This window comes from Salmo salar, chromosome ssa15, assembly GCF_905237065.1.
Source record: "Salmo salar chromosome ssa15, Ssal_v3.1, whole genome shotgun sequence".
NCBI lineage: Eukaryota > Metazoa > Chordata > Actinopteri > Salmoniformes > Salmonidae > Salmo > Salmo salar.
In genome coordinates this window covers 96,894,064-96,919,349 of record NC_059456.1, presented here as the reverse complement: position 1 = coordinate 96,919,349, position 25,286 = coordinate 96,894,064, and the positions used below count along the sequence as shown (strand labels likewise).

The 25,286-nt window shown below is 42.4% G+C and overlaps 1 protein-coding gene across 3 annotated transcripts; it reads right to left on the bottom strand.

Annotated features, from left to right (window-relative positions):
- Positions 1–1,983: 1,983 nt before the first annotated feature.
- On the bottom strand, positions 1,984–17,682 carry LOC106572697 (nascent polypeptide-associated complex subunit alpha). 3 transcript variants are annotated; one of them, XM_014147085.2, is made up of 9 exons: positions 17,583–17,682; positions 16,575–16,643; positions 14,657–15,142; positions 9,459–9,538; positions 6,582–6,659; positions 5,979–6,125; positions 5,532–5,663; positions 2,340–2,462; positions 1,984–2,184 (listed from the first exon to the last, which is right to left on the bottom strand). In XM_014147085.2, exons 2-9 carry the CDS (start codon positions 16,639–16,641, stop codon positions 2,170–2,172), a joined length of 1,128 nt encoding a protein of 375 aa, XP_014002560.1. In that variant the 5' UTR covers positions 16,642–16,643; positions 17,583–17,682; the 3' UTR covers positions 1,984–2,169. The 3 variants fall into 3 exon arrangements, with proteins under 3 accessions (XP_014002560.1, XP_014002562.1, XP_014002561.1); XM_014147087.2 differs by lacking the exon at positions 14,657–15,142 and having other exon boundaries at positions 17,583–17,673; XM_014147086.1 differs by lacking the exons at positions 14,657–15,142; positions 17,583–17,682 and having other exon boundaries at positions 16,575–16,661.
- Between the last annotated feature and the right edge of the window lie 7,604 nt (positions 17,683–25,286).

Here is a 25,286-nt window from a genome sequence, read left to right as displayed (position 1 = left end):
CGAAGGAATGAGCGTTGCACCGAGGCCTGTACTCTGGAGCGGGATCGATTTGGAGGAAGAGGGTCCGTCATGGTCTGGGGCGGTGTGTCACAGCGTCATCAGACTGAGCTTGTCATTGCAGGCAATCTCAACGCTGTGCGTTACAGGGAAGACATCCTCCTCCCTCATGTGGTACCCTTCCTGCAGGCTCATCCTGACATGACCCTCTAGCATGACAATGCCACCAGCCATAGTGCTCATTCTGTGCGTGATTTCCTGCAATACAGGAACGTCAGTGTTCTGCCATGGCCAGCGAAGAGCCCTGATCTCAATCCCATTGAGCACGTCTGGGACATGTTGGATCGGAGGGTGAGGGCTAGGGCCATTCCCCCCAGAAATGTCCGGGAACTTGCAGGTTCCTTGGTGAAAGAGCGGGGTAACAACTGAGAGCAAGAACTGGCATATCTGGTGCAGGTTATGAGGAGGAGATGCACTGCAATACTTAAAGCAGCTGGTGGCCACACCAGATATTGACTGTTACTTTTGATTTTGACCCACCCTTTGTTCAGGGACACATTATTCCATTTCTGTTAGTCACATGTCTGTGGAACTTGTTCAGTTTATGTCTCAGTTGTTGAATCTTACTTTAATACAAATATTTACACATGTTAAGTTTGCTGAAAATAAACGCAGTTGACAGGGAGAGGACGTTTCTTTTTTTGCTGAGTTTATATGCAAATAAATATGAATTGACAGTTCAACTCTCTCGGTTTTCTTTTATTCTGTAATAGGGTTTATTGTAACCATGTGTTCAAGCTAATCAAATGGAAGTTGAATAATACAGCGTAGTGTAAGCTACAATGAAATGCCTACTAGCAACTAAAGCTCTCCTCGTGCAATGATAAACTGGTTCAACAATTTTCAACATTGCACGACACTGGCGCTGTCCTTTCAGCACCAGGAAGTGCGCGCCAATCGCTTAAAACACTTGAATATCTGTTGCCTACGCATGATAGTCCTACTCATCAACTCTTAGTGTAAATAGCAAATGATCTCACAATGGTGCTGGTTTAGTAAAGTTACACCAAAGCTGAATCAATGTCATGCAAGATCACCTAACTAATAATTTTCATTTTACATAAAACAGCATAGCACGGTAGGCCTATAACTTTACTATTACACCAAAAACATCGAATTTATGAGATTTTAGGATGGTTAGTTGAAGCTGAATTGTAGCTTATTTTTTCCCCTTCTTCTCATGCACCATAGCTGGATATGTACATGAATTGAAACAAAATACAAGGCTAATAGTTTAACACCATCTGCTGTAATTCACTCACAGAACAGTAATTCAAGGACATCTGAATTCATATTCCCATGAAACTCCCGAGAGGCGCAGCCGTCTAAGGCACCGCATCTCAGTGCTAGAGGCGTCACTACAGACCCTGGTTCGATTCCGGGCTGTATCACAACCGGCCCGTGATTGTGAGTCCAATAGGGCAGCGCACAATTGGCCCAGCGTTGTCCGGGTTAGGGGAGGGTTTGGCCGGGGTAGGCAGTCATTGTAAATAAGAATTTGTTCTTAACTCACTTGCCTAGATACATAAATAACATAATTACTAGATCAGTCAAATGATTGGCATGCAGAGGCAGTTTGGACATTTCACTGGTATAACAAATAATGATCATTCAAGATTGAGAGTGATGATGGCCTATTTTGTAATTATGTCTAACTTTGTGATTGAAGGTATTAAAAATATAACATTGAGAAAATATGTGTGGTTATAGTGGCAGACAGAGGATCCGTTTTAAATTCAAGGATGATGCATTCAATTGGAGGATGCATTATGCATATTTATAACGATATAGAATTATATTGTCTAGAATGAAGTATTCAACAGGCTACATCTGTTGATACAAACTTTTTATTTTGTGTTCACTTGACTATAATGACACTACACCCATCGCTGTATATTAGTGTAAGCACAACCTTACAAACAGAAATAATGTGAGGAAAACATTTTATTTACCAACAAATGGGAAAACATAAATACACACGGTAAACAGAAGAAGAAATATTCCATTCCCTTTAATCCACAACTTTTATTTTTATCCTTGGAATTAATTGAATAGACCACATCTACTAGTGTTTAATGCTGACAGGATCTGGTCCTCATGGTTCTTGGGCATCTACATGGTTAGCTCCTGTAAAAAAGAAACAAACCACTTTATCTACAACTTTACTGTACTGATGGAAATGTGCCTGTCGTCACCTCAGAACATAGCAATCTAAGGTAAAATGTCAATTACACTTGATATTACATTCACAACACAAGTGACAACCAATGAAATATTCTTACCATGATGGCATTAACAATGTCGTTGTTGTTGTTCTTGAGCGCTCGTATAGCCTTCACTCGAGATACGTTGGCTTGTGACATCACCAGCTCAATGTCCTTCACCTCCACGCCAGTCTCATCAACCTGCAAAGCATGATGGAACACAGAAGTGAATTGGGAGGAAGTTGTAATAAATCAATCATTTAGAATGGATTATCATTATATGGGTTGAGCACAATGAGGAAGAGAACTTCTGACGCCATAAATGTATTAATTACTTAAATGTTTCATGATAAAAGTTGAGTAAACATCAGAGGATGTAGGTCCCAGTTCTGACAGAACAGCGATAACCAATCTGGGATCAGGCTTGGTTGGAACCAGTGCGAAGACCTCACCATTAGATAGGTTGGAAAAGTATGTGGACACCTGCTCGTCACACACCTCATTCCAATATGGAGTTGGTCCCCCCTTTCCTGCTATAACAGCCTCCACTGCTTCCATTCAGCCACAAGAGCATTAGTGAGGTCGGGCACTGATGTTGGGCGATTATGCCTGGCTCGCTGACGGCGTTGAAATTCTTCCCAAAGGTGTTTGATTGAGTTGAGGTCAGGGCCCTGTGCAGGCCAGTCAAGTTCTTCCACACCGATTAACAAACCATTTCTGTATGGACCTTGCTTTGTGCACAGGGGCATTGTCATGCTGAAACAGGAAAGGGCCTTCCCCAAACTGTTGCCACAAAGTTGGAAGCACAGAATTGTCTAGAATGTCATTGTATGCTGTAGTGTTAAGATTTCCCTTCACTGGAACTAAGGGGCCTAGCCTGAACCATGAAAAACAGTCCCAGACCATTATTCCTACTCCACCAAACAGTTGGCACAATGCATTCAGGCAGGTAGCGTTCTCCTGGCATCCACCAAACCCAGATTCGTCCATCAAACTGCCAGATAGTGAAGAGTGATTCATCACGCCAGAGAACACGTTTCCACTGCTCCAGAGTCCAATGGCAGCAAGCGTTGCACCACTCCAGCCGACGCTTGGCATGGTGATCTTAGCCTTGTGCGGCTGCTTGGCTATGGAAACCCATTTTATGAAGCTCCCGACAAACAGTTCTTGTGCTGATGTTGCTTCCAGAGGCAGTTTGGAACTCGGTATTGAGTGTTGCAACCGAGGACAGACGATTTTTACAAGCTACGCGCTTCAGCACTCCCATTCTGTGAGCTTGTGTGGCCTACCACTTCGCACCTGAGCCAATCCTTTTTCTGCAGTTTTGATGAAGATCACTCCGCGATACACACAATGCAGCGCACCTAGACATTTCCACTTCACATTAACAGCACTTAAAGTTGACCAGGGCAGCCCTAGCAGGGCACACATTTGACCAACTGACTTGTTGGAAAGGTGCTATCCTATGTGCCACATTGAAAGTCACTGAGCTCTTCAGTAAAGCCATTCTACTGCCAATGTTTGTCTATGGAGATTGCATGGCTGTGTGCTTGATTTTATACACCTGACAGCAGCAGGTGTAGCTGAAATAGCCAAATCCACATACTTGAGTGTGTATGTACACTGCTCAAAAAAATAAAGGGAACACTTAAACAACACATCCTAGATCTGAATGAAAGAAATAATCTTATTAAATACTTTTTTCTTTACATAGTTGAATGTGCTGACAACAAAATCACACAAAAATAATCAATGGAAATCCAATTTATCAACCCGTGGAGGTCTGGATTTGGAGTCACACTCAAAATTAAAGTGGAAAACCACACTACAGGCTGATCCAACTTTGATGTAATGTCATTAAAACAAGTCAAAATGAGGCTCACTAGTGTGTGTGGCCTCCACGTGCCTGTATGACCTCCCTACAACGCCTGGGCATGCTCCTGATGAGGTAGCGGATGGTCTCCTGAGGGATCTCCTCCCAGACCTGGACTAAAGCATCCGCCAACTCCTGGACAGTCTGTGGTGCAACGTGGCGTTGGTGGATGGAGCGAGACATGATGTCCCAGATGTGCTCAATTGGATTCAGGTCTGGGGAACGGGCGGGCCAGTCCATAGCATCAATGCCTTCCTCTAGTAAGAACTGCTGACACACTCCAGCCACATGAGGTCTAGCATTGTCTTGCATTATGAGGAACCCAGGGCCAACCGCACCAGCATATGGTCTCACAAGGGGTCTGAGGATCTCATCTCAGTACCAAATGTCAGTCAGGCTACCGCTAGCGTGCACATGGAGAGCTGTGCGGCCCCCCAAAGAAATGCCACCCCACACCATGACTGACCCACCGCCAAACCGGTCATGCTGGAGGATGTTGCAGGCAGCAGAACGTTCTCCACGGCGTCTCCAGACTCTGTCACATCTGTCACGTGCTCAGTGTGAACCTGCTTTCATCTGTGAAGAGCACAGGGCGCCAGTGGCGAATTTGCCAATCTTGGTGTTCTCTGGCAAATGCCAAACGTCCTGCACGGTGATGGGCTGTAAGCACAACCCCCACCTGTGGATGTCGGGCCCTCATACCACCCTCATGGCGTCTGTTTCTGACCGTTTGAGCAGACACATGCACATTTGTGGCCTGCTGGAGGTCATTTTGCAGGGCTCTGGCAGTGCTCCTCCTGCTCCTCCTTGCACAAAGGTGGAGGTAGCGGTCCTGCTGCTGGGTTGTTGCCCTCCTACAGCCTCCTCCACATCTCCTGATGTACTGGCCTGTCTCCTGGTAGCGCCTCCATGCTCTGGACACTACGCTGACAGACACAGCAAACCTTCTTGCCACAGCTCGCATTGATATGCCATCCTGGATGAGCTGCACTACCTGAGCCACTTGTGTGGGTTGTAGACTCCGTCTCATGCTACCACTAGAGTGAAAGCACCGCCAGCATCCAAAAGTGACAAAAACATCAGCCAGGAAGCATAGGAACTGAGAAGTGGTCTGTGGTCACCACCTGCAGAACCACTCCTTTATTGGGGGTGTCTTGCTTATTGCCTATAATTTCCACCTGTTGTCTATTCCATTTGCACAACAGCATGTGAAATTTATTGTCAATCAGTGTTGCTTCCTAAGTGGACAGTTTGATTTCACAGAAGTGTGATTGACTTGGAGTTACATTGTGTTGTTTAAGTGTTCCCTTTATTTTTTTGAGCAGTGTATATAAGTAGCTAGGTGAGACAATCACACATCACAGTCATTGTAAGTAAATGCTTTCCTTGACCCTCACCTCTTCCTCTTCACTCTCCTCCTGTACTGTGGGCGTCTGTGTGTTCTCCTGGATGCTAGACATTCTGTCTTCTCCCTGGACCTTGAACTTCTCTGCTGCTGCCAGTTGAGCTTGTTGGGACAGGTCCTCAATCTGGAACAAACGGAAATTCACTTTCAGAAAACAGAACTGCAAGAATATTTCAAGCATATCTTGGTATAATTCATAGAGAACTTAACATACTTATGAAATACATGGCTTATAATAGCTTTAAAAAGGCATTTATAAACTATTAGAAAGTATAGCACGTCCCATCTGAAATGAAAAGCTGTACTGTCAAAGCCAACCAAGATGAAATTGATGAATGGTTCTTCTAGCATTTCTGGTTACGACTTAAAATAGCATTATCTGCCTTGGCTTCCCCAAAGACAATGCACATATCTGATATAAAATGGCGTAGATTCCAACCTTAGCCTCTCCGAAAACGATGTATGTGTCAGAGGCAGAGCTCTTGTAGACGTCTGGCTTGGGGATGACAAACAGGATGTTCTTGGACTTCCTGATGGTAACCCTGGTTACGCCCGTCACCTGACGGAGGCCCAGCTTGGACATGGCCTGGTGTTGACAGAGAAGATCACTACATTTTTGTCCACAGAAAACTATAGTAGCTAATCAACATATTGTCTGTAGGGAACACTGTCCAAAGGAAACTGAACTGAAAGTCATTACAACTGAAAAAAATATGTTTTTACACTGGGTAAAAAAATTATTTCCCATAGACTTAAGAAATAATGCCCTAATAACTTCATGTTTGGGGAATGATGCTTTCATTATGATGGTACTTCAAAACAATGTGTCATATAGCAGCTCATTTTCAGCACCTCAGAGTAAAAAAAGTCATCTGATTAATAAAATCATTAGAAGTAGCTGGTCCATGGCAGCTGGTCCAGAGCAAAAGTTGAAAACAGGGCTTTCGGAGGTATACAAATGGGTTTTGAGAAAGAAAAAGTGGTTGTTGTGCTTGTGGCCAATTCAAGGTACTCTAGGAACATGTGAATGAACATAACCGACCTTTCTAGCTTTCTTTTCACTTCTACTTTGTTTGGCTTTGCTGACTGGCTCCTCGTCGATCTCAGCTGCTGCAGCAAGCTGAGGAGAGAACAACAGGTTTGTAAAAATCACTTATTCTGTAAGTTGGACACATTTATCAGTAGGTTGTCATTTATCGTCATGACTCATGTACTAGAGGCACCTCTGCAGAGGGGTCACTAGCTGGCACAACCACAGTCAGAAAATCTGATGTTAAACCTAACCTTAACCACACCCTAATGCCTAACCCTAACCTTAACCACACTGCTAACCCTAATGCCTAACCATAACCACACTAAACCCTAATGCCAAACCCTAAATTAAGACCAAAAAGCAAAACATTACTTTTACGATATACAGGGGGTACCGGTACAGAGTCAATGTGCAGGGGCACCGGTGTCAAGGTAATATGTACATGTAGGTAGAGTAATTAAAGTGACTATGCATACATAATAACAGAGAGAAGCAGCAGCGTCTCGGGGGGGAGGGGCAATGAAAATAGTCTGGGTAGCCATTTGATTAGATGTTCAGGAGTCTTATGGCTTGGGGGTAGAAGCTGTTTAGGAGCCTCTTGGACCTAGACTTGGCGCTCCGGTACCACTTGCCATTTGGTAGCAGAGAGAACAGTCTATGATTAGGGTGGCTGGAGTCGTACACACTGCCCTCCGTAGTGCCTTGCGGTCGGAGGCTGGGCAGTTGCCATAACAGGCAGTGATGCAACCGATCAGGATGTTCGATGGTGCAGCTGTAAAACCCTTTGAGGATCTGAGGAACCATGCCAAATCTTTTCAGTGCCAGCATCGGTCTCTGGTGGTATGTAGACAGCTATGAAAAATACAGATGAAAACTCTCTAGGTAGATAGTGTGGTCTACAGCTTATCCTGAGATCCTCTACCTCAGGCGAGCAAAACCTCAAGACTTCCTTAGATATCGCGCACCAGCTGTTGTTTACATACAGTTGAAGTCGGAAGTTTACATACACATAGGTTGGAAACATTAAAACTCGTTTTTCAACCACTTCACAAATTTCTTGTTAAACTATAGTTTTGACAAGTCGGTTAGGACATCTACTTTGCGCATGACAACTCATTTTTCCAACAATTGTTCACAGACAGATTACTTCACTATCACAATTCCAGTGGGTCAGAAGTTCACATACACTAAGTTGAAGTGCCTTTAAACAGCTTGGAAAATTGTAGACCTCCACAAGTATGGTTCATCCTTGGGAGCAATTTCCAAATACCTGAAGGTACCACGTTCATATGTACAAACAATAGTATGCAAGTATAAACACCATGGGACCACACAGCCATCATACCGCTCAGGAAGGAGACGCGTTCTGTCTCCTAGAGATGAACGTACTTTGGTGCGAAAAGTGCAAATCAATCCCAGAACAGCAGCAAAGGACCTCATGAAGATGCTGGAGGAAACAGGTACAAAAGTATCTATATCCACAGTAAAACAAGTCCTATATCGACATAACCTGAAAGGCTGCTCAGCAAGGAAGAAGCCATTGCTCCAAACCCACCATGAAAAAGCCAGACTACGGTTTGCAACTGCACATGGGGACAAAGATCGTACTTCTTGGAGAAATGTCCTCTGGTCTGATGAAACAAAAATAGAACTGTTTGGCCATAATGACCATCGTTATGTTTGGAGGAAAAAGGGGGAGGCTTGCAAGCCAAAGAACACCATCCCAACCGTGAAGCACGGGGGTGGCAGCATCATGTTGTGCGGGTGCTTTGCTGCAGGAGGGGCTGGTGCACTTCACAAAATAGAAGGCATCATGAGGAAGAGAAATTAAGTGGCTATATTGAAGCAACATCAGTCAGGAAGTTAAAGCTTGGTCGCAAATGGGTCTTCCAAATGGACAATGACCAAGCAAACTTCTAAAGTTGTGCCAAAATGGCTTAAGGACAAAGTCAAGGTATTGGAGTGGCCATCAAAGCCCTGAACTCAATAGAAAAAGTGTGTGCGAGTAAGGAGGCCTACATACCTGACTTAGTTACACCAGCTCTGTCAGGAGGAATGGGCCAAAATTCACCCAACTTATTGTGGGAAGCTTGTGGAAGGCTACCCGAAAACATTTGACCCAAGTTAAACAATTTAAAGGCAATGCTACCAAATACTAATTGAGTGTATGTAAACTTCTGACCCACTAGGAATGTGATGAAAGAAATAAAAGCTTAAATAAATCACTCTCTCTACTATTATCCTGACATTTCACAGTCTTAAAATAAAGTGGTGATCCTAACTGACCTAAGACAGGGAATTTTTACTAGGATTAAATGTCAGGAATTGTGAAAAACTGAGTTTAAATGTATTTGGCTAAGTTGTATGTAAACTTCCGACGTCAACTGTATATGCATAGGCCCCCGCCTCGTGTCTTACCAAAGGCTGCTGTTCTGTCGAGAGAGTGTATAACCTGCCGGCTGTATGTTCTTAATGTCGTCGTTCAGCCAAGACTCAGTAAAACATAAGATATTACAGTTAATGTCCCATTGGTAGGATATACGTGCTTTCAGCTCATCCCATTTATTTTCCAGCGATTGAACATCCGCTAGCAGGATGGAAAGCAAGGGCAGATTAGCCACCTGTCGCTCTAGTTCTGCCTCCAGGGCAAGATTCATGACAAACCTGCCATTTATCAACTGTACAACTAATAAACAACTGATTGAGACAGGGGCCAAATTGTCAAAAGTTAACAGGTGGTTGTGTTAAGTATATTATGGTCAAAATCAAGTTAATAAAAAAGGGGATACACAATCTATTTATTTACAAGAGGGATTCCCCCCCCTCGACTTGACCGCCTGGGTGTAGGGGAGCAGCCCCCCCTGCTGGCCAATGGCCACACTGTACCTGTGCCTGCTGTGTCTGTGTTGAGTCCTGCTCCTCCAAGTCTGGTACGGACTCATCACTGTCGGAATCTGTGCCAGACCCTAGACACCACCAGATACATTCAATTAGAACATGGAACATGTCACAACATATCACAAAATCAGTTTTTTAGTATAACATAAACAAAATAATTTACGTAAGCAGAAAAGGCATCTATAAGGAAATGTAATTATGTGGTAATATAAGGAGTCAACTTGGTTACAAACACATTCATACACTTCCCTGGGACAGTTGCAGGACATTAGTTTGGGAAATGCTGCACAAATACAGAGGTCTCACTGATTTGAAAATGAGGTCGCGAGAGAAACTGAAATAAAATACTTTGCGCTTGGTTCATAGAACCGCGGTTACGTGAGTAACCTCCGATAGCCACTAGACATGGTTGTAATAAACAGAGCGTTTTCTGTTTTCTTCCCAAAAAATCATCTCTGTTTTGAACGGTTTAAGCTACAAAATATTATGACACCATCAATGAAAGATAAGACTCTCAGGAACATGGACGCGTCTTCTGTTTCCTTCTACAGTGCCCAAAAGCGACAGGACACAGAACAGAGTGGACAAGACCAGGCACTTAATCACACTTGGGGGAAAAGACCATCAATGACATTTTCTACACCAATCATACAAAACTTCCCATTTCCTTTCTGATGCATTTCACTTCAAACCATACTTCCTTCAGATATAATTTTTGGCAGTACTTCAATCAGACTGATTTGTAATAAACGGTCATTGCCCCAATAAAATGAAATTATATAAAAATGGGGTTGCTGGACAAAAAAAAGAAAAGTTTGAGGTTGGCCCCTGGGTGTAGGAAAACAAGTCAAATACACATTTTGCCATTGGTCAGGTTTTGGTCAGCACTAAATGGTTGCTACTACAGAAGCCAAGCAAAGGGTGGATTTTCTAGAGTGAGGATGAACCAAACATAGACTGTAGGTATAAAGGTAGTTAAGACAACCATTCACATAAGCATTAATACATCCCACTACGACAGAAAGTGTGGTCTGAGGAGAAATATATATTTTTTTATTTTATTTAATTCAGCATAAGAGACCCTCACAATGGTCTATATTTTACCTGCTGTAAAAAAAAAAAACATTCAACAAAATCCTGTTAGTACAATGTCGGTGACTGAACAAAGTCTTACATTTTACCCCAATGTATTCAATGAAGAAACTTCTAAATGATGCATACTACTATTGTTAGTGACACTTTAAAATTGCCAAGCGAAGCAGGCCAATGTGGATTCATAATACCCTTCTTGTTGTTGACCACTGGCTTTACCACAATGGGCTCTGGATCTGGTGGGGGATCAGTAGGGCTGGGCGATATGGCCAAAATATTATATCACAGTATTCATTTAAAAAAAACAATAATAAGACAGTATTTTTAGTTTCTGAATAATAAAAGAAGTTGTACATTTGCTTTATGAGTAGTGAGTGATCCTAAAGTGGCAACACATACATTCTAAGTGATTTCGATGAGTCTTTCTCCATTCTGATTATTTTATACTGTTCAATTCAACCAAAACAAATTTCAGCACTTATAATTTCTGCATTTCCTGCATTCAATTGCAGCGGTGGAAAAAGTACCCAATTGTCATACTTGAGTAAAAGTAAAGAAACGTTAACAGAAAATTACTGAAGTAAATGTCACCCAGTAAAATACTACTTGAGTAAAAGTCTAAAAAGTATGGTTTAAAAATATACTTAAGTCATCAAAAGTAAAATTGATAAAAATGTACTTAATTTCAAATTCCTTATATTAAGCAAATCAGATGGCACCATTTTCTTGTTTATTCATGGATAGCCAGGGGCACACTCCAACACAACTTACAAACAAAGAATGTGTTTAGTGAGTCCTCCAGATCAGAGGCTGTTCTCTTGACAAGTGCGTGAATTAGACTATTTTTCTGTCCTGCTACACATTCAAAATGTAACGAGTACTTTTAGGTGTCAGGGAAAGTGTATGGAGTAAAATGTATAGTTTCTTTAGGAATGTTGTGAAGTAAAAGTTGTCAAAAAAAAATGTTTGTAAAGTTACCAAAAATGACTTAAGTAGTACTTTAAAGTATTGTTACTTAACTTCTTTACACCTCTGCTCTATTGAGAATGTCCACACTACCACATAGTGCTGCACGACATTGGCAAATAATCTAGGACTTATTTTTAAACCAAATGTTGCAATTGTGATTTTACTTTACGAATTAGAGCTAAACTGTTGGAATCATGGAAATAGAATGACTATTCTAATTCTATAGTTAGAATATAATAGTGGGAACTTTGAATACAGTGTTGTTTGAGATGGCATTTTAATTAATTGCCAGGGAGGAGTTATTGTGACAGGGTAGGAACTAAAGTGTTGATAAGTGTTTCCTAGGGGACCCTATAAGCTTTGGCTAAATTGCATGTTCTCTCTTAGCTACTTCATGTAGCTAACATATTCTTGCTTTGCATTTTCCTCTTTGATTTAGAAGATACTGCTGCACAAACATGCTGATTCAGGTCTACACCGTCACTGGTATTATCAGACTGTACTAGCTAGCTATGTTTGCTCTTACTCAGTACATTTATTAACAAGCTAGCTATTAATGGCTAACAATTAGGGTCTCACAAGATTTAGAGCAACTTGCTAAGAAAAGAAACTTGCTGTTTGCTGATGTAAGAAACACAAACTAATAGTGTTATTATAGAACTCTAGTGGATTTATATTAAGAAGCAACAATGCTGTTTTCTATTTGCACGTGCTGCATCGACCATGCAGACTAAACGCAAGTGTCCCGTGGTTGAGGAACATCAAATGCGCCCCTTGAATTGACAGGGGTGTGGCTTGGTCTATGTGGCAAGTGGCACGGAGAGAAAGAGCGGAGAGAGACGACTCAAGTAGTGAAGTAAACTATAAAAATTGACATTACACATGACGTATCACATTGAACAAACCAAAACATTCAAATACCGGTATAGAAGGTAAGTATATCATAAAGTACGGCATACCGCCCAGCCCTAGGGTTCAGTGATAAAGATGGAGGTGATGGAAGGAGGGGGACTCCACTGGTGTGGGTCGATGGGGGAATACGGGTGAGCCGCCGCCAGTTTCGTCTAGTGGAATCAGAGGGGTGACATGGACAGGGGATAGCCTGGGAGAAGACGCTCAAGGTGCTGGTGGTTTAGGAGGGACAAACACCTCCACACCAGTGGGGCCAGTAAGGAGTTTCCTTATCAAATGGAGATGGAGGAAACTGGAGTACAGTGGGAATATTTTCAACAGCAGGAGGCTCAGTAGCAGAAGCTTGGAGAGAGGCAACAGAGGCAGCAGCAGGCATATCAACCTGCTTCTCAGCTGGTTATTCAGCAGCCACGTCTACAGACACCTCTTCAGCTCTGTTGTCAACTGCTGCAGACTCACAGGGCAGTTCAGCCTTCACAACAGAAGCCTCAGCAGATACAGCTGTAGCCTTATGCACCTGGTCCTTTGCTTGACCTTCTGTAGCTCTCACGGTGGGGGGCAAAGCAGTGGAGAATGACATAGGTGCAGGAGCAGCATGTTCGCAAAACACTTTAAAAAGAGAAAGGGCAGGCTTTAACAGGCGACGTAGCCAATGGAACAGCCGTCACTTCTGACAATGAGGCCTGAACTGGAAAGGCAGTAGGTTTAGTGGTTGTGGAATTCTCTGGATGGACAACTTCAGCCTTGGAGGCTATTACAGCTATGGCAGGAGGTGCTGGGGAAAAGAGGACAGCGTCTTCAGTTAGCAGGCTGGCGGCAGTGACATCCACTTGCTGATCGTACGAGGCAGAGGATAGTTCCGGTGAGGATAGGAATGGAAAGGGGTTTATGAATGTGTGAAGCTGCACCAGTGGTGTCTGGGGCCCTCTCAGACACGGTGGGAGAGAATTGGTCTGGCATTAACTGGGGCCCTCTCAGACACGGTGGGAGAGAATTGGTCTGGCATTAACTGGGGCAGCGTGGTTAGAGTTGGCTGGTAGTAGAGCGTCAGGTAACAGCACAATATTGTTAGAGTCAGTTGGCAGCGTCAGCCAGAGGGACAGGTTTAGTAGAACATTAGACCTAGTAAACCTCTCATTATTCCCTGGCTGCTCAGATTTTATTACCTTGGGTTGTGGGGTGGCCTGGTCCTTGCCACCAAAATGAGAGCCGACAGGGTGCGAAGCCAAGGGTGAAGAGGGGGTAGTGGAGGAGCAGTAAAGAGTGGCGAGAGACTTAGGAGAGGAGGTAGGGTTGGTTGGAGATGGGCGCTTGGTGTCAAAAGAAGGCACAGCTTTGGGCGAAGAGGACAGAGGAGGCATGGTCCCACTTTAAGTCTTGTTAGTTTAGGGGGCTAGGGGGTCTGGTAGAAGAGCACAGGGTAAAGGAGTAGAGGAACTTGGAAGCAGAGTCTAAAGGGAAGACAGGATGTCAGTTGGATTTGGACGACAGTGACAATGTCATAAGAACATTTTGAATGTTTGCCCTAGTAGACTAACAGCAGCTAACGAGGATCCATAATCAATACAAATGTCAAGGACAAAATCCGACTAGTCGGTGCAAAAACATTGTCACACTATACAGCGATTGACAACATAAGAGAATGTGCAATCTCAAGAACTACAATATTCACATTTTTGCATTTAGCAGATGTAGAGTTAGAGCAAGTAAGGGGGGAAGTTAAGTGTGTGTGTTAGTTCACAAAAGTGGCAACGCATATTAGATGCACTTAACTCACAACAGTAAAAAAAAGCACACTGTCAACAGGCAAAAAACATGGAGGGACATACAGATTATAGTGCACTGCAATGCAAACTACTAAGCAAACTACTAGCAAGGACAACCTGCTTCTAAAAAAGTGTTATACATTTCCTAAAAGACAGACCGACAGTACAGTAGTCAAAACGACCCTGTGCCAGACTGGCAAAAACCTGACGGATGGTTCAGGTGATTTACAAAGGGGACGGTGTCATTCAATACATTTAGAATTGTGTAGTTGGTAATCATTGAAAGTCCCAAGTTTAGACCGAAAAAGGTGACCCTTTCAGAAAGAACATTGCTGATTCCTTAATGCTTAAGGGGAAACACCACTTAAACATTTTAACCAACCAAATTGGCATAAGAAAAGCACCTAGAGGGACAGTTTTCATTAAGTTGTAATAAATGTAACCCACCTGAATGAATAGCAAATGACCTGGAATGACCATTAACATCATTAGTCTGGACCTTCACCTTGGGTTCCTCGCTCTGACTGGCCTTTTCGTTTTGTTGGACTGCAACGCTCACAACCTCAGGGGCTTCAACCACTTCAGGTGGCATCAGATATTCTGAAGCAGTTTCTTGCTCTTCCGTGGTGGCTTCAGAAACTGGCACTACTTGCCGAGCTTGTGCTTCAACAGCAACCTTTGGCACTTCAACAGTTGGCTCATCTTCCTCAGCGGTCCCCCTGTCTTCCTCTGGCACAGCAGTAGGTTGGTCTTGGGTTGTTGGTTCTTCTTTAACAGGGCTTACAATCTCTTCTTCATTCAGCTTGTCCTTAACCTTCTCAGTGTAATCTTCAACTGCTTCGGCAGCTACAGTGGGGTTTGGAGCAGCCATTTCCTTGGTAACCTCAAGTAGTGAAACTGGTTTGTCGATACAACTCCCATCGACTCTCAACACTGGGAATCCAGGAAAAGAGTAGGAGTAGAAAGGGGAAGTAGAAAGAGTAGGGGGGAGTCACAGCGACATTAAAAGCTGCAACCCATGTTGGGAAACATTTTTTTTTTTTAAGTGGGATACTGTTCCAAACGATGGAGTGAGAGAGTCTCTCTCCTTAAGAATAACCATATGCGAATCAAAACTGGGGCTGAATTTAGTTCAAATTCATCTTAACAAGAAATTGGAGAAACCAATACTCCTGTTGAGAAACAACAACTCCTAAAACATGTACTAATGGAACTACAATACACGTGATGTTTCTACACACAGAAGAACGGTAAAATGTAGACCACCAAGTTGTGCATGATGAGCCCAATGTGAGTCTAATCGGTGACAGTATAAACCATGAGTCTTTGTGAGAGTGTTTGTGACAGAGATAATTAATATTTGTATTCCCCTACCAGTCTAATCATGCAGTGCCCCGCATTCAAGTGAAACACCATGGGACCCATCATCTTTCAGTACACAGACTGAAGAAACAAGCACTAAATATAGGGTCAATAAGGCTATTCATTCAAACGATGTGATAACTACTCATCATAAGGGAAGAAAGTGAAGGAGGAAATTAAACGAACATGCTTTACCTTGTGTAATATTTTAGCTAGATCAGCCAGAAAGTGTACGGAAAGTAAGATTGATGAAAGATGTAGCTGAATGTAGAGCAGTTGAGGAACCGTTGAATTGTTCATACTAAATGAAAATGCTCCAGTAGACTGGTGATTCACAAGCCATTTTACAATAAATATTACAGATTATATTTAACATTAGGCCTACACTATTGTGAATGGATAATGACCACTGGTAATCCAAGCATATAGCACATTGTCCATTGAAAATAAAAATTATCCAGTAATTTAGCAAATATTTCTTACTGATAAAATTCATAGCTCAGATTCTGAAAACTGTCATTCGTGAGGACATCACTATGCTTTCTCATTGCCTTTTTGAATAGGTCTTCGCCACAGACATTTTGCAGTCTGTTTTTTGGAGACAGATTATGTTCCATGCAAGACACCACAAGAAAAAGTATCATGGCGTATTAGTTTGTTCATTACACCCCAGTCCCAAGACAAAACTCATACAGTGCAGGTGAGTACAGTAGAAAGAAACCTCATAAAGTATAGGTGAGTACAGTAGATGTTTAAGAGTCCAGGAAACCAAAACAAACCCTGTTGGATTCTATGTTAGAGTTTACGTGAGATTACACGCACAAGGTTTGGTCTAGTATGATCAGAGTAAAGAAATGCTATATTGAGAAAAGAGAAACCGATTGTTTAGTAATTTTGCTGTTGAGTTCCTGGACCCCATATGTGGAAAAACATATCATGCCAGGTCAAGAGACAGCCTCGAGGACTGTACAGACACATTGAGAAATGTAGATAAGATACTAACCAGTCTCTGCCTGTGACTGTTGCAGCTCCATTGCTGGGACTGTCTCTGTGATGGTTTCACCTGGCATGTCTGTCAACAAACACATTTGGAGTCCACAGAAATATTACCAGTCAATTCTGTACTCTGATGAACAACAGCAGGAATCCCCCTACTTGTAAAATGTGTGGTCGACCACCACCAACCCTTCTAGTAAAGACAAAAACCTAGCATCCACACAAAATTATTGGTCAATTTAAACAGACATAAGCAATTTAGAGGTTATTGGCTAGTCTTGCTCAGACAGCTATGTGGAAATCCTGGCAGGTAACGTTAGTCATTCAATAGCAAAACCTCTGGTCAGAGTAAAGAGTGTAATAATGTCTAAATGTGACTGAAATGGGTAACAGGTTTGGCTAAGATGTGTTTGGATGGGCCAAGACATGACAAGCTGTGAAATATGGAACAACTAAACGGTGTAACTTGAGCGTAACTCTGTCATACATGAACACGATAAAACACTGCAGAGGTAATAACTAAAAAAGCTAACTACAGTAACTTGAGGTCTTATAAATGAAAATTGTTATAACTGCCTGGAATATAACCTAGAATTTCATGATGCAATACAAGGTATGGGGCAAACTGCTGATTTAGCTAGCTAGCTAGCTATCCAACTGGCTTGTTAACAAGTTCACTTGTTTGCTTGCTAGTTAGCTATCTCACTTTATTCACACGCTTGTTGCACATTTAAGTAGATGGCCATCTCACACCCTATGGAATGTTTAATAGTGTATTATGTACAAATGTTATTTGGAAACTAGCTAAAAGAAACACAGCTAGCTCACGTTGGTTTAGAGACAAGAGACTGGCGTTGTTAGTTAGCTTGCTAGCGAAATCATACGAGATGATAACCATAAAATGTGAATTCCTCAGTAATACCAAACTTAAGAATACCTATTTACGATAACTAACACATATAATGGCACACAATTCTAAGTTAGATGTCGACAGATTGTCACGAGAAATACTTACTGTGATAGGAGTGTAGATCTAAGATGGGTGTTAAAAAGAACTACAAGTACCAGAACGAGAAATAACTGACTCAACTTCCGGATTTATGCAACTAACACTCTTGGAACTAGAATACAGCGACAAAATTCGGATGGGTATAGTTTGTGGAACGTTCCAACAGGAATCTGTTCCAAAAACTTTGTAAATAACAAGTTTGTCAACAACTAACGCATATAAAGTTGTATAGCGGCAGAATAAGATACCAGGTAGGGAGTGGGCTATTTCATTAAGTTTTTCACCTACCACGTTTATTCTGGAAAATGCCTGTCCTCACTATGGCAGCCTATGGACAAACATTAAGAATAAGCTACTTGGGAGTTGATGCCTATTAGTCAGCAAGTTGAATTGATCATGCTACTTTGTATGCGTTGATTGTTGGCAACCGTGTACTTTATGAAGTTTTTGGAACAGATGCCTATTTGAATGTTCCACAAATTATACCCACCCACAAACTACTACCCTAATATCGGTTTAACCCAGAACTAAAGTATTGTGTAATTGGTCAGTACCATTTCTGTTTACATAGTTTCAGCAGGAGAGGCGGCTCATAATAATGGCTGGAAACCATGTTTAATGTAGTATATATCATTCCACAGATTCCGCTCCAGCGATTACCATGAGCTCGTCCTCACCAATTAAGGTGCCACCAACCTCCTGTGGTAGTTTGTCCACAAGACCTTGAACTAACTTTAGATTCAAGTTTTTGTAATAACTTTGTCTGGTAAGATTCATTACAAGGTGGGTCCTTGAAAGAAAGTCAAAAGGGCTTGAGCCCTTGCTGCACCAGGTTGTGGAACCTTTGGGCCCCATGGCTGGCTCCCACCTTGCCTAAATCAGACTGTGATACCAATTCTTGGTATACATGTCTGAAACAAAGCATTGCAAAAACTTGGAAAGTCCCTGAAAAGCCAAAATGTGGAATAAAATTACATTTTAACTTACTCTAACAGTTTTCTGAGCGTTTGATCCTTCAGCTAGTCGAAATTTGAGAAAAAATAGACACAGTTAAGCATTATTTACCCTACTTTTTTAGAGTACCGGGACTGCCGTTGAAATTTCTATCACCTGACATTTGGCAAAACCATGTAAACGCCTACAAGATTGGTTAGTATGCATATATTGCATGCAAATACTTCCATATTGTGCATGTGTCTTAGGTCATGAGCTAAAACAGACTAAAACAGACTTTCCTCCGTCGAGACGTCCCTTTAAGGTCCTTCTGCTAGCTTGCTAGACCCGGCCTGCTAGCTGTCTGAATCACCGTGTCTCCAGCCAGCCCAACAACTCACTGGACCCCTATGATCACCCGGCTATGCATGCCTCTCCCTAATATCAATATGCCTTGTCCATTAATGTCCTGGTTAGTGATTATTGTCTTATTTCACTGTAGAGCATCTAGCCCTGCTCAATATGCCGTAACCAAATATTTAGTTCCACCTCCAACATATGCGGTGACATCACCTGGTTAAACGTCTCTAGAGACAATATCTCTCTCCTCATTACTCAATGCCTATGTTTACCTCCAATGTACTCACATTCTACCATACCTTTGTGTGTACATTATGCCTTGAATCTATTCTATCGTGCCCAGAAACCTGCTCCTTTACTCTCTGTTCCGAACGTACTAGACGACCAGTTCTGATAGCCTTTAGCCGTACCCTTATCCTACTCCTCCTCTGTTCCTCTGGTGATGTAGAGGTTAATCCAGGCCCTGCAGTGCCTAGCTCCACTCCTACTCCCCAGGTGCTCTCATTTGTTGACTTCTGTAACCGTAAAAGCCTTGGTTTCATGCATGTTAACATTAGAAGCCTCCTCCCTAAGTTTGTTTTATTCACTGCTTTAGCACACTCTGCCAACCCGGATGTCCTAGCCATGTCTGAATCCTGGTTTAGGAAGACCACCAAAAACCCTGAAATTTCCATCCATAACTATAACATTTTCGACAAGATAGAACTGCCAAAGGGGGCGGTGTTGCAATCTACTGCAGAGATTATGTTTTACTATCCAAGTCTGTACCCAAACAATTCGAGCTTCTACTTTTAAAAATCCACCTTTCTAGAAACAAGTCTCTCACCGTTGCTGCTTGCTATAGACCACCCTCTGCCCCCAGCTGTGCCTTGGACACCATATCTGAATTGATTGCCCCCCCCATCTATCTTCAGAGCTCGTGCTGTTAGGTGACCTAAACTGGGACATGCTTAACACCCCGGCCATCCTACAATCTAAGCTAGATGCCCTCAATCTCACACAAATGATCAATGAACCCACCAGGTACAACCCCAAATCCGTAAACACGGGCATCCTCATAGATATCATCCTAACCAACTTGACCTCCAAATAAACCTCTGCTGTTTTCAACCAAGATCTCAGCGATCACTGCCTCATTGCCTGCATCCGTAATGGGTCTGCGGTCAAACGACCACCCCTCATCACTGTCAAACGCTCCCTAAAACACTTCAGCGAGCAGGCCTTTCTAATCGACCTGGCCCGGGTATCCTGGAAGGATATTGACCTCATCCCGTCAGTAGAGGATTTCTGGTTATTCTTTAAAAGTGCCTTCCTCACTATCATGCCCCATTCAAAAAATGTAGAACCAGGAACAGATATAGCCCTTGGTTCTCTCCAGACCTGACTGCCCTTGACCAGCACAAAAACATCCTGTGCCGTTCTGCATTAGCATCGAATAGCCCCCGTGATATGCAACTTTTCATGGAAGTTAGGAACCAATATACACAGGCAGTTAGGAAAGCTAAGGCTAGCTTTTTCAAACAGAAATTTGCATCCAGGAGCACAAACTCAAAAAAGTTCTGGGACACTGTAAAGTCCATGGAGAATAAGAGCACCTCCTCCCAGCTGCTCTGGGAGGAGGTACCACTGATAAATCCACTATAATTGAGAATTTCAATAAGCATTTTTCTACGGCTGGCCATGCTTTCCACCTGGCTACCCCTACCCCGATCAACAGCCCTCCACCCCCCACAGCAACTCGCCCAAGCCTCCCCATTTCTCCTTCACCCAAATCCAGATAGCTGATGTTCTGAAAGAGCTGCAAAATCTGGACCCATACAAATCAGCCGGGCTAGACAATCTGGATCTTCTCTTTCTAAAATTATCTGCCAAAATTGTTGCAACCCCTATTGCTAGCCTGTTCAACCTCTCTTTTGTATCGTCTGAGATTCCCAAAGATTGGAAAGCTGCCATGGTAATCCCCCTCTTTAAAGGGAGAGACACTCTAGACCCAAACTGCTACAGACCTATATATATTCTACCCTGCCTTTCTAAGGACTTCGAAAGCCAAGTTAACAAACAGATTACCGACCATTTTCGAATCTCACCGTACCTTCTCCGCTATGCAATCCGGTTTCAGAGCTGGTCATGGGTGCACCTCAGCCACACTCAAGGTCCTAAACGATATCATAATAACAGTGATAACAGACATTACTATACAGCCGTATTCATCGACCTGGCCAAGGTTTTCGACTCTGTCAATCACCACATTCTTATCGGCAGACTCAACAGCCTTGGTTTCTCAAATGATTGCCTCGCCTGGTTCACCAACTACTTCTCTGATAGAGTTCAATGTGTCAAATCAGAGGACCTGTTGTCCGGACCTCTGGCAGTCTCTATGGGGGTGCCACAGGGTTCAATTCTCGGGCCGACTCTCTTCTCTGTATACATCAATGATGTCGCTCTTGCTGCTGGTGATTCTCTGATCCACCTCTATGCAGACGACACCATTCTCTGGCCCTTCTTTGGACACTGTGTTAACCTGTTAGGGCTAGGGGGCAGTATTGACACGGCCGGATAAAAAACGTACCCGATTTAATCTGGTTACTACTCCTGCCCAGTAACTAGAATATGCATATAATTATTGGCTTTGGATAGAAAACACCCTAAAGTTTCTAAAACTGTTTGAATGGTGTCTGTGAGTATAACAGAACTCATATGGCAGGCAAAAACCTGAGAAGATTCCAAACAGGAAGCGCCCTCTCTGACAAGTTGTTGTTCATCTTGGCTCTTTTTATTGAAGACTGAGGATCTTTGCCGTAACGTGACACTTCCTACGGCTCCCATAGGCTCTCAGAACCCGGGAAAAAGCTGAATGATATCGAGGCAGCCTCTGGCTGAAACACATTATCGCGTTTGGATAGTGGCTGGTCAGAGTACTCTGAGACTCACGCTCGTGCACGAGTGCACGAGATGTATTCATTTTCTCTCTCTTTGTACGTATACAGGCTTTCCCGGTCGGAATATTATCGCTTTTTTACGAGAAAAATGGCGTAAAAATTGATTTTAAACAGCGGTTGAAATGCTTCGAAGTACGGTAATGGAATATTTAGACATTTTTTGTCACAAAATGCGCCATGCTCGTCACCCTTATTTACCCTTTCGGATAGTGTCTTGAACGCACGAACAAAATGCCGCTATTTGGATATAACAATGGATTATTTGGGACCAAACCAACATTTGTTATTGAAGTAGAAGTCCTGGGAGTGCATTCTGATGAAGAACAGCAAAGGTAATACAATTTTTCTTATAGTAAATCTGACTTTGGTGAGTGCTAAACTTGCTGGGTGTCTAAATAGCTAGCCCTGTGATGCCGGGCTATCTACTGAGAATATTGCAAAATGTGCTTTCACCGAAAAGCTATTTTAAAATCGGACATATCGAGTGCATAGAGGAGTTCTGTATCTATAATTCTTAAAATAATTGTTATGTTTTTTGTGAACGTTTATCGTGAGTAATTTAGTAAATTCACCGGCAGTGTTCGGTGGGAATGCTAGTCACATGCTAGTCACATGCTAATGTAAAAAGCTGGTTTTTGATATAAATATGAACTTGATTGAACAAAACATGCATGTATTGTATAACATAATGTCCTAGGGTTGTCATCTGATGAAGATCATCAAAGGTTAGTGCTGCATTTAGCTGTGGTTTGGGTTTATGTGACATTATATGCTAGCTTGAAAAATGGGTGTCTGATTATTTCTGGCTGGGTACTCTGCTGACATAATCTAATGTTTTGCTTTCGTTGTATAGCCTTTTTGAAATCGGACAGTGTGGTTAGATTAACGAGAATCTTGTCTTTAAAATGGTGTAAAATAGTCATATATTTGAAAAATTGAATTTTTTGCATTTTTGAGGTATTTGAATATCGCGTCACGGGATTACACTGGCTGTTGAGTAGGTGGGACGCTAGCCCATAGAAGTTAACCAACCTCCCAACGAGCTTCAATGTCATACAACTCTCCTTCTGTGGCCTCCAACTGCTCTTAAATGCAAGTAAAACTAAATGCATGCTCTTCAACCGATCGCTGCCCGTACATGCCCACCCGTCCAGCATCACTACTCTGGACGGTTCTGACTTAGAATATGTGGACAACTACAAATACCTAGGTGTCTGGTTAGACTGTAAACTCTCCTTCCAGACTCACATTAAGCATCTCCAATCCAAAATTAAATCTAGAATCGGCTTCCTATTTCGCAACAAAGCATCCTTCACTCATGCTGCCAAACATACCCTCGTAAAACTGACCATCCTACCGATCCTCGACTTCGGCGATATCATTTACAAAATAGCCTCCAACACTCTACTCAACAATGCAGTCTATCACAGTGCCATCTGTTTTGTCACCAAAGCCCCATATACTACCCACCACTGCGACCTGTACGCTCTCGTTGGCTGGCCCTCGCTTCATACTCGTCGCCAAACCCAGTGGCTCCAGGTCATCTAGAAGTCTCTGCTAGGTAAAGCCCCGCTTTATCTCAGCTCACTGGTCACCATAGCAGCACCCACCCGTAGCACGCGCTCCAGCAGGTATATCTCACTGGTCACCCCCAAAGCCAATTCTTCCTTTGGTCGCCTTTCCTTCCAGTTCTCTGTTGCCAATGACTGGAACGAACTGCAAGAATTACTGAAGCTGGAGACTCATATCTCCCTCACTAGCTTTAAGCACCAGCTGTCAGAGCAGCTCACAGATCACTGCACCTGTACATAGCCCATCTGTAAATAGCCCATCCAACTTCCTCATCCCCATACTGTATTTATTTATTTATCTTGCTCCTATGCACCCCAGTATCTCTACTTGCACATTCATCTTCTGCACATCTACCATTCCAGTGTTTAATTACTATATTGTAATTACTTCGCCACCATGGCCTATATATTGCCTTACCTCCCTTATCCTACCTCATTTGCACACACTGTATATAGACTTTTTTTCTACTGTATTATTGACTGTATGTTTGTTTATTCCATGTGAAACTCTGTGTTGTCGTATGTGTCAAACTGCTTTGCTTTATCTTGGCCAGGTCGCAGTTGCAAATGAGAACTTGTTCTCAACTTGCCTACCTGGTTAAATAAAGGTTAAAAAAAATGTGCAAACACATCTTGATTGTCACACACACAGAGACCTGCGATTTGAACAGTGGTGGAAAAAGTACCCAATTGTTATACTTGAGTAAAAGTAAAGATACCTTAATAGAATATGAAAGTCACCCAGTAAAATACTACTTGAGTCAAGTCTAAAAGTATTTGGTTTGAAATATACTTAAGTATCAAAAGTAAATGTAATTCCAAAAATATACTTAAGTATCAAAAGTAAAAGTATAAATATTTTAAAATTACTTATATTAGGTAAACCAAACGGCACAATTTTCTTGTTTTTTAAATTTATAGATAGCCAAGGGCACACTCCAACACTCAGACATAATTTACAAATTAAGTATTTGTGTTTATCGAGTCCACCAGATCAGAGGCAGTGGGGATGACCAGGGATGTTCTCTTGATAAGTGTGTGAATTGGACCGTTTTCCTGTCGTTTTAAGCATTTAAAATGTAAAGAGTACTTTTGGGTGTCAAGGAAAATGTATGGAGTAAAAAGCACATTATTTTCTTTAGGAATGTTGTGGAGTAAAAGGAAAAGTTGTTTAAAATATAAATAGTAAAATACAGAACCCCCCAAAAATGACTTAAGAAGTACTTTACACCACTGGTTTTGAAGTTGGTTTAATAATACTTTCCTGTAGATATTCTGTCTCAAATTTCGAACAGCTGTAGGACCAACCCCAGGGACAATCGGCAGAGTAAGTTCAAATATAATTTTATTTTTTTATGTGTATATGTGAATGGCTATGCTATACACAATGTAAAGCATCGCCACTTCGGGACTAGCTGCCCTCCTTCATATTCTACATTACTGTTAGTGGGATCAGCCTCGGCTTTCAGGCCTCGCTCACCTTGTTTCATCCCGAAGTTAAGGTGAAAGCCTGGTGGGATAGGTGCCTGTGCCCCAGAGTTGCTTGAGGGACTTACAATATTGAATTGCGAGGGAGACCTTTCTGAAGGCCTATAGATATAGTAGTTGGTTCATGCCACAACCTCTACCTTGGGGTCTGGAACTTAATGCCATGGTGTACCTGTTGTGTGTGTGAGAGAGAGAGAGAGACAGAGAGAATTCTACTCTATGGACTTGCCCAATCTTACAAGGTTAAATAGGGCGTTTCACTCAGGTAATGCATGTGCTACAGATACATTATGTGTGCTTAGAAGTGTCTGTGGAATTCACCTGAATTGCTCAAGAAGATGATTCAGTCCCATCACATCCTTGCCTAAATGTTTTTTACCAATCACAGAGGGTTCTTATGACGAACTTCCTGCTTATGT

Excerpts from the sequence above, each read along its gene's own strand:
- LOC106572697 (XM_014147085.2), bottom strand. The coding sequence starts at position 16,641 with ATGCCAGGTGAAACCATCACAGAGACAGTCCCAGCAATGGAGCTGCAA. Across the intron at positions 9,539-14,656 it reads GTCATTTGCTATTCATTCAG|GGTCTGGCACAGATTCCGAC; the intron begins GTGGGTTACATT and ends GGTGGTGTCTAG. Across the intron at positions 6,660-9,458 it reads CACAGACACAGCAGGCACAG|CTTGCTGCAGCAGCTGAGAT; the intron begins GTACAGTGTGGC and ends TTCTCTCCTCAG.